At 38.6% G+C, this 9,088-nt stretch overlaps 1 protein-coding gene across 1 annotated transcript in view; it reads left to right on the plus strand.

Annotated features, from left to right (window-relative positions):
* The window catches only part of LOC104870521 (cytochrome b-245 heavy chain), a 30,891-nt gene extending 22,540 nt beyond the window's left edge, over positions 1 to 8,351 (plus strand). The window contains exons 9-13 of the mRNA XM_010636194.2: positions 932 to 1,185; positions 2,347 to 2,509; positions 4,301 to 4,447; positions 6,168 to 6,292; positions 7,189 to 8,351. Coding sequence (XP_010634496.1) covers positions 932 to 1,185; positions 2,347 to 2,509; positions 4,301 to 4,447; positions 6,168 to 6,292; positions 7,189 to 7,315 — 816 coding nt within the window. The 3' untranslated portion in view covers positions 7,316 to 8,351. The remainder of the gene's footprint in view (positions 1 to 931; positions 1,186 to 2,346; positions 2,510 to 4,300; positions 4,448 to 6,167; positions 6,293 to 7,188) is intronic.
* Positions 8,352 to 9,088: the final 737 nt, after the last annotated feature.

The raw sequence follows: 9,088 nt of genomic DNA on the forward strand, positions 1-9,088 counted from the left end.
TTTTCAGACAAGGTCTCACTGTGTAGTTCAGGTTGGTCTTGAACTCACTGTGTAATCCAGGCTGGCTGGGAACTCTGATCCTCCTGCCTCCTACCTCCTGAGTGCTTGTATTACAAGTATGTGCCATGATACCCAGTTCATAGCCAGCTATTTTAATGATACTAGTTGATGGATGCATGGGTTGTTTCCATATTTTTGTCATTTTGAGTAAGGCTGCTATGGACATTTGGGTATGTGTATAATGAAGTTAGTAATGGGCAAATAGGACCTGTCTTCAGGAGAGATGAATGAGGAAAAAATGTAAAAACACTGCATGAAATCAGGCAGGTTCCACTCACGACTCAGGATAAGGACAGATACAGTTGTTGGCTTGGTTTAGGGTCTGTAGCTGTACAAGTAGCTAATGGGATCTCTTTCTTCTATGTATCTTCCAAGGCCTTTTCTTAGCCTCTGGAGAGATAGGATGGCTGTGCAAGAAATTCACTTTTTTTCTGTTTGGTACACCTTCCTTGACTTCTGAGTGAAAAAAAAAATCACAATAGGCTGATAACTTAGGTTGGATTCCCTGGCAAAGACTCTGAGACAGACAACTGTGTTCAGGAAGGTCATGTGTGCTTGTTCCTAGGAGCTGAACCTATACAGAAGGTAGGAAAGTAAAACTGGATAGAAAGCAAAGCTAACCCTGATCCACAATGTGGTTGAAATTTCAGCCTCAGCTGATCCCTACAGGGAGGCATACCAGGATTTTGTATTCCTTTGTCATACCATCACTGAACATAAACTACAACACACATCTGCTGGAGGACCTTCTACATTGGCCCTAAAATAGAGAGCTGGGGCGCGCATCTTAGCACAGCCTTTTATCCACATGAACACCGAAAAGGCAAATATTTGTGGAGAAGGTCTTTCCTAAAGATGTTTTATTCCATAGGTGGTCACCCACCCTTTCAAAACCATTGAGCTACAAATGAAGAAGAAAGGATTCAAGATGGAAGTGGGACAGTACATTTTTGTCAAGTGTCCCGAGGTATCCAAGCTGGAGTGGCACCCTTTCACACTGACCTCCGCCCCTGAGGAAGATTTCTTTAGCATCCATATCCGCATTGTTGGAGACTGGACAGAGGGGCTGTTCAATGCTTGTGGCTGTGATAAGCAGGAGTTTCAAGATGCCTGGAAACTACCCAAGTGAGTACAAAGCACATATTACAAAGGTGTATGGGAAAAGGTACTAATTAGCTCCTCTTCCCCCATTTCTCATTATACTATGTCCTGAATCGCAAAACACAGAGGTTGCCAACCATTGTGGTGCATGCCTGTAATGCTAGCACTCAGGAGGCTGAGGCAGAAGGATTGCCGGGAGGTTGAGGCCAGCCTGAACTACATAGTGAGACCCTATCTCCCCCCCCAAAAAAAGCGGGGGGGGGGACAAAAGAAGTAAAAAGCAAAACACAGGTTATAAGAATATAAGTAGCTTTCTCTGAGTTCCTCCTATTGTACATGGGAGGAGTTTATTCATATTTTTATGACTTATGTGAAATTTAACACTTAGATTATTACTTATATTAGCAATGCATACTTTCAAATTCTTTTAAATATGTAGGAGTCAAGGCCAAGTTCTACTTACTTTTCTAACCAAAATACTCTTAAATTTTAATTGGCATCATTTGATTGAGAGTGAGTGTCACATATTATTTGCTTTACACCATCCTCCCTACATACTTGGTACCGAGTATTAGTAGATGCTGAAGAAAAGTATGTTGAATAGCTCAATGAATAGGTAAATGAAAAACAGGATATTGAATCTACAAGATGCTATGATGTAGAAAATTTGCACTCCAATATACCAAGTTAGTAACAATTTAAAGTGTACCGTGTGTGTGTGTGTGTGTGTGTGTGTGTGTGTGTGTGTGTGTGTGTTGTGTTAAGATTAAGGATGGGAGCCGGGCATGGTGGCGCACACCTGTAATCCCAGCACTCGGGAGGCTGAGGCAGGAGGATCGCTGTGAGTTCGAGACCAGCCTGGGCTACATAGTGAGTTCCAGGTCAGTCTCACCTACATAGTGAAACCCTGTCTCAAAAAAAGAGATTAAGGATGGGAGATAAAAAGTACCTGTGGTGTGTTACCAAATGTTTTCAAGTAGTAAAACATTCCTCTTGTCTTACTTCCAACTCCAATGTTGGCCTTAAATTCATTATTTGAAATGCATTTCTTAGAAGGAAGTGCCTCACAGATACAATACCCTAGTTGGAATCGACACATTACATAACTTCAGTAATAATGGTTGTTTCATGTTACTATGAAAAGCAAGATATCAGAGTAACTGTCTCCTTCCCACTTCCATTCAGGATAGCTGTTGATGGGCCCTTTGGCACAGCCAGTGAAGATGTGTTCAGCTATGAGGTGGTGATGTTGGTGGGAGCAGGGATTGGGGTCACACCGTTTGCGTCCATTCTCAAGTCGGTCTGGTATAAATACTGCAATAATGCCACCAATTTGAAGCTCAAAAAGGTAAGTCCCTTCAGATTTTGTAGGGCTTGGAATGGTCATCACCCTCTACCAAGTGAAGTCTGAAAGTACTCTCAGGTATGAGGCTAGCAGAGACCACAGGAAGTAAAGAGAAGCTGTAGGTGGTTCGGAGAGGAAAGGTTCTCTTCAGAGGACTATTCGATAACTGAAATGTGCTTCTAAATAAACAGGCCTACCAGTAAAAGTAATATAGAGTTGCGGGAAATTCAGAAGAAAGTTTAAGAGAAATTATTCCCAACCCTGAAGCTATCCCTCTTTATCTTATCTTTTTTCTTCTTCTTTTTTTTTTTTTTTTTTTTTTTTTTTTTTTTTTTTTTTTTTTTTTTTTTTTGGTACTGGTAATCAAACTCGGGTCCTTGTGCTTGCAAGGCAGGCGCCGGAACCACTGAGCTAAATCCTCAGCTCTTATCTTTTTTCTTATCTTAGGGTGCTAGGAAAGGAACCCAGGGTCTTGTATATGTTAGGTAAGTGCCCTATCACTAAGTTCCACCCCCAGCCCCTCAGATATTTTTTCCTAATATTTTTTCCACAGGCTTCCATATAAGTAGAAAGTTTTAAATATTGACTATGTACAATTGCATAACCTTTCTTTCAACATAAAGAATGTTTTTCGGTGTCATCATGGGCTTCATAATGATGATTTTTTTCATAACGATGATCTTTCAAATTTAAGTTTATTGGTACATTTTAAGTATACATTATGATCACATTCCTTGTTGGGAATATGTACCTTTATATGATATATCTTGGTTCTTATTTTTTCCCGTTCCCCTTCCCTCCCTTCAACGTGTCCTGCCTTCCCTATTTACATAAGCTTTGTTTCCATTTTTTCTTTCTCCTCCACCCCAGTTTCCCTTCCCCTTTGAATATTTTCTCAACTATTTCGCAATACCTATTATACATTTCAGTCCTCATTTACACTTTCAGTTTCTCACACCAGGGAAACAATTTGGTATTTACATGTGTGTCCTATTTATTTCATTTAAGAGTGTCGCCTCAACGTGCATCCATTTAGCCATAGTAATGATTTTTAATGATTTCTTAATGTTCCACTGAGAAGATATAGAATAATTTTCTATATTTTGTTTTGTACGTGGATTCGATTTTTAGTTCGTCAACACTTGTTTTTCAAGAAGAAGGAAAGAGACGTGAAACTTTCACTTTCATCTATATACCTCCTCTGGATAAATTTCCAAGGGAGTGTTACATATAAATTAACTTATAGAGAACCCCTTCCATAAACCTTGAGTCATTCTAGTAACTGTAGAGACAAATTTTAATAGGGACATTGAGTCTACCTTGGATTTTCATTCCCCTGATTTCTTTTCTATGTGCAAGAGGTGTGAGTAGAATGATTTTTTTCCCTAAGAACTTATGAGTGTCTGGCAGCAGCAGGCTTGCGGGTGGGGAGAAGTCCTGCAACAGTTACTGCTGGCTGGGTCACTGACTAGATTTCTTTGGCCCTCTGAGAGGAGGTAGAAAGGAATACAGAGATTCTGGAAGAGGAGTAGCCCCAGAATAAAAATTGGTGGGTCAGACAGTTTTTGTTGGCTCTATATTTATTAATGACTTGCCATTATGAAGGCCAGAGTGGGTTTATGTGAGTTAGATTGTAAAATGTCTCGAGCTTTAAAACAAAACAAAACAAAACGAAGTGCTTTTAGGCATTAGATGCCTGAGGGGAAAAAAGTCTGGAGGAAGTAGAAAACCATGTGTTAATGCTAATAGAGCCTGTCCCAGTATAATCTGCTTTGTGATCAATCCCCCTTGCAGATCTACTTCTACTGGCTGTGCCGGGACACACATGCATTTGAATGGTTTGCAGACCTGCTACAGCTGTTGGAGACCCAGATGCAGGAGAGGAACAATGCTGATTTCCTCAGCTACAACATCTACCTTACTGGCTGGGATGAGTCTCAGGTGAGGACAAGGCTCCAAGTCTCAGGTCCTTCCTATAGTGTGCAGTCCTTGCAGACATCCCCATGGTTCTTGGTGGGTCCTATGCCCTATAAGGACAGTTAATGGATTCAAGTGATCTTGCTCATTCATACTTATTCAGTATCACAATATGATATTGGCACTGTTAGACTAGATACAAAGCTAAGGGCCCTATAAGGGAATAAAGGCCATTGTTATTAGGGCAATGCTCCCATCAGAAAGACTATGCCACATGGGCAAGATTCTTCACAGGGTAATGGGAAAAATTGTGTTTCCTTAATTATATTTTTGCACATGTTTCATAATACATCCAATACATTTATAGTTATTAAGCATATGCTGTAGAGCCTTCATATCTGTGGATTCTGCATCTATGGATTCAAGCAATCGTAAGTCAAAAATATTTGGAAAAAATATGTCTATACTGAACATGTACAGAATTTTTCGGTTGTCCTTGTCCCATAAGCAGTGCAATATAACAATATAACAGATGTGGATCCAAGATCACATGACATGAGAACTGCTACTCCAAGAAAAGTCATTTAAAAATGCTACTTCCGCAAATTAAAAACAAAACAATAAAAGCCCTTTGGTGAAAATAAAACCTATAGTGGCACATAACTGTAATCCCAATTCAGGAGGCTGAGGCAGAAGGATGGATAGTTCAAGATCAGATTGGGCAAATTAGTGAGACCCTGTCTCAAAGTAAAATTTTATGAGAGGTTGGAAATGGGAGCTAAACACTCTCTGGAGTTCATACTCCATATCTTAAAAAAAGAAAGAATGAAGCTGAAAGAACAAAATCTGTAATTTATGAATTACCTTACAGTTCTGATATTTTCAAAAACAAAATAGTTTTAAATGGGAAATTTACTTTCAGTGAAAAATAAATTATTTTAAAAATAATTATTTTTCTTTGCAAAACTAGTCCCTATGGAATTATTAAATCAGTGTGATCACCTTCCTCAGGCTCCTCCATCCCTATCACCCATCCCCTGTCTAGTAAATTCAAAGTCTGATTTGTTTTAAAATACATTTAATAAATCACTTTTATGAATAGTACCTGTTGTTCAAGCTGCAGCCCCCTAGAATGGCAGAAAAACAGCATGCATGTACATTTTAGGTTTGACTTGATGTCTCAAATTACCAAAATATGAATTCATTTTAGTGTATGATTATTTCAGTTCTTAGTGATTCTCTCAAGAGTGGGAGTATATTAGAGGAGAGAAACAGAGCAGAGAGAAAAACAGTGAGACACTACCCACATTTCAATGCCTAACTCAAATACTGTGACCTTGAACTTTGTCTTATTTACCGTTTCCACCTTCTTTCTTTGTAACTGTTAGGATGTTGGTGTCTCTTCCAAGGCACACATCATAATTTATTCTACAAATATGATTATTTCTATTTATTTTTCAAAGTGTCCTCTTCTAGAGTGGAAATTGCTTCAGGAAAACCCAGTTTGTTCATCTTTGTGATATAGATAGATAGATAGATAGATAGATAGATAGATAGATGTAATATACATCACATATATATATGAGATATGTGATATATGGTATATATGAAATATGTGATATATATCATATATGATATATATATATATATGGCAGTTAAGAGCTTGCTTTGTTAAATGTATAAATGTATCTGTCCATGTTTTTACAGTATGTCCCTATTTCTGAATTTGTGTCCTTTGCCACAGGCCAATCACTTTGCTGTTCACCATGATGAGGAGAAAGATGTGATCACAGGCCTGAAACAAAAGACTTTGTATGGACGGCCCAATTGGGATAATGAGTTCAAGACAATTGCGAGTCAACACCCTAAGTAAGCTGCAACCTTCCTCCCCAGCTAAGGCATTTTTTTAAAGGCTGTGTTCTGCCTGAAGCCTCAGCTGCCATGCATGTCTAGACTTGTAAATTCCAGAAATGAAGATACCTGTATTGCTATAATGGGATTGGATTCATGTCCAACAGAAGATTTCAGATAGCCCTGACTCTGAAGTGAAAATCTTTAAATCACAACAAAATTATCTGAAGAATTGTTAAAAGCAAAATTTCCCAGGTTCCCTCCTCAGACTTTCCCAATCCCTTGTCCTAGGCTAAACAACAGCTTGGTTCTTTTCTTTAGTTACCTAAATTTTACTAGTGTACCTATTTCTTTTAAATATTCAATTTGACTTGTATTTATTATTAAGGAGACACTGCCCACATTTTCAGTTTTAGGTTGAGTCTAAAACCATAAGTTCACAGATGTTTGCAATTTCCTAAATCCTTTCTGCTGTCTAAAGTTTTAGCTATCAGGAAGCCTTGAGGGATCCTACATCCTGCTAGAACTCATGAGAAACTCAGGAACTCAGCCAAGTATGAGCAGCAGATTATTGTTTCTTAAACTTCAGTGAGCACCCACATCACCTGGATATACTTTTAAAATGCAAATTCTGATTTTGTAGGTCTGGGGTGGAGGCCAATAGTCTGTATTTTTAAAAGCTAATACTTAAGACTAGCAGTCTAGAATTGTACCTTGAAGAGCAAGACTTTAAACTCTAAGATTATGTCCTGCAGAGTAATTTGAACTCTTTTGTCTTTACCATTTGTGGAAAAGACAAAAGAACAGAAGGGATTCAGTCATGGGGCCTCAAATTAATAGGAATTTTTCCCTCCTGCTTTGTAGTCTGTCTCATCCCAAAGCCTGAAAGTCTTTTTCTTTTTCTTTCACACAAGTACCAGAATAGGAGTTTTCCTCTGTGGACCTGAAGCCTTGGCTGAAACCCTCAATAAGCAGAGCATTTCCAACTCCGACTCTGGCCCTCGGGGAGTGCATTTCATTTTCAACAAGGAAAACTTCTAGCTCATTTCTCTCACGAGGAAAAATTGGATTTTGCTACCAAGTGACCAAATATGGATGATTGATAATGTAAATTCCCTCCTTCAAAAAAAAGAAAGAAAAAAAGAGGAAAAGAAACTGTAATGTAATGTTTCCCTTGGAAGATTGCAAATGATGTGTTATGTTCATATGCGGTTTTATGTTTTGCAGGACACTTCTGCAAACATTATTTCATTTTTCATCTCTGTAGTGCCAGTGAAAGGTAGGGCAAGGACTTCTGGACTCATTTTTTCGGACAGATCAATGGTGGCTCTAAAAGCTTTTTGGCTCAAAAAGTGGCTTTCTTAGGACTTTGAAGCTGAGACCAGATCTTGACCAACTGACCCCAGGTGGTTTAGTTTTTCTTCCCACATCTCTGTTTTGAAAATCAGCTTTTATATTCCCCCCAAAGAAGATATAAACCAAAGAGTAGCTGCTCATTTTCCATTTTGTGTCAGCTTGGTTATTATTATTACATTGAGGGACAGGAACTAATATTGGCTGAGAGTGATTTAACACCTACTAGTGTCATCAATGACACCTCAGCACATCCCATCCTACCAACACTGCAGCGTAACGGGATTAAAGATTCTTCCTACCAGTGAATATTACACTGATTGGAGTTTATTCAGTATTCAGCATTTACGGTGGCACTTGGCACTCAGGGACAATTTGTTGAATGAATGAATGAAAAAATTCAGAACCAAACAATGTCAGAGCAGAGCTATTTTAAAACATTATACAGAATTATCTGAGGAAATGACTTCTGTTACTCTTACCAAAGAATCCTTACTCTCCTGAGGGTAGAGAACCAACCTATATGATAGCTAGCAAAGGTCCTCATGTATTTGAAGCATGTGGGAATGAGGGATGAAGGCAGGAAACTAGTCTCCTGTCATAAATTTGGATGACTCTGCTCCTGCTCCCTATTTTATGAAAGAAAGCACACTAGTTTATTGCCAGAAATAATCTCCTCCAGTCAGGCCTTGCAAATTTAGAACTTTGGAATTATGAAAAAATACTTATCTGATAATGCACATCTGGATTTTATAGAGCCCACTCCCTTTTTCCCCATAAATACAGAAGTGGATCTTAGATATGTGACTAATGTCTTATTTTTATTATTATTTCATCATCACCACCACAGCCACCACCATCATCTTCCTGAAATATACATCCTAGAAACTAAATCCCCAGTTAACTATGTTGATATTGAATTCACAGCCAATAGAATGTTCTGGATAGGGCCGGGGATTTAGTTCAGTGGTGCCACAGCCTTCCTCGCAAGCACAAGGACCAGAGTTCAAATCTCAGTACCCAAAAAAGAAAAAGTTTTTGATACCCATGGGTTCAAGACAGAGTCTATGAATCACTGTTAATGTGGCCAAAAACAGTTCTTTCTTTCTTTTTTTAATAACTACTCGCATTTCTGGGAAATGAAAACCAGCTTTATCTGCCCCACCCACTGTGGCTTACAGACACTATTCAGCTTTGGTAATGAGGAAAAGCAGAAATGCAAAAGACTTACCAGAAGAAAAGGGAAGGAAGGAGAGTGAGAGAAAGCAAAACTACAGAAGGGGAAAGTAGGGGAAAGGAGTCTCACATAGGGTATCATTTACCCCAGATTCCTTAGTTTATATGTGTTGTATGTAATTAAAGAATACACAGAGTTATCTTTTTTCTTTTCTTTCTTTTCTTTTTTTTTTTTTTTTGGTACTGGGGATTGAACTGAGGTCCTTGTGCTTGTGAGGCAGGTGG

The sequence above is a fragment of the Fukomys damarensis genome, unplaced genomic scaffold (genome assembly GCF_012274545.1).
Source record: "Fukomys damarensis isolate Sample0158 unplaced genomic scaffold, DMR_v1.0_HiC HiC_scaffold_39, whole genome shotgun sequence".
NCBI lineage: Eukaryota > Metazoa > Chordata > Mammalia > Rodentia > Bathyergidae > Fukomys > Fukomys damarensis.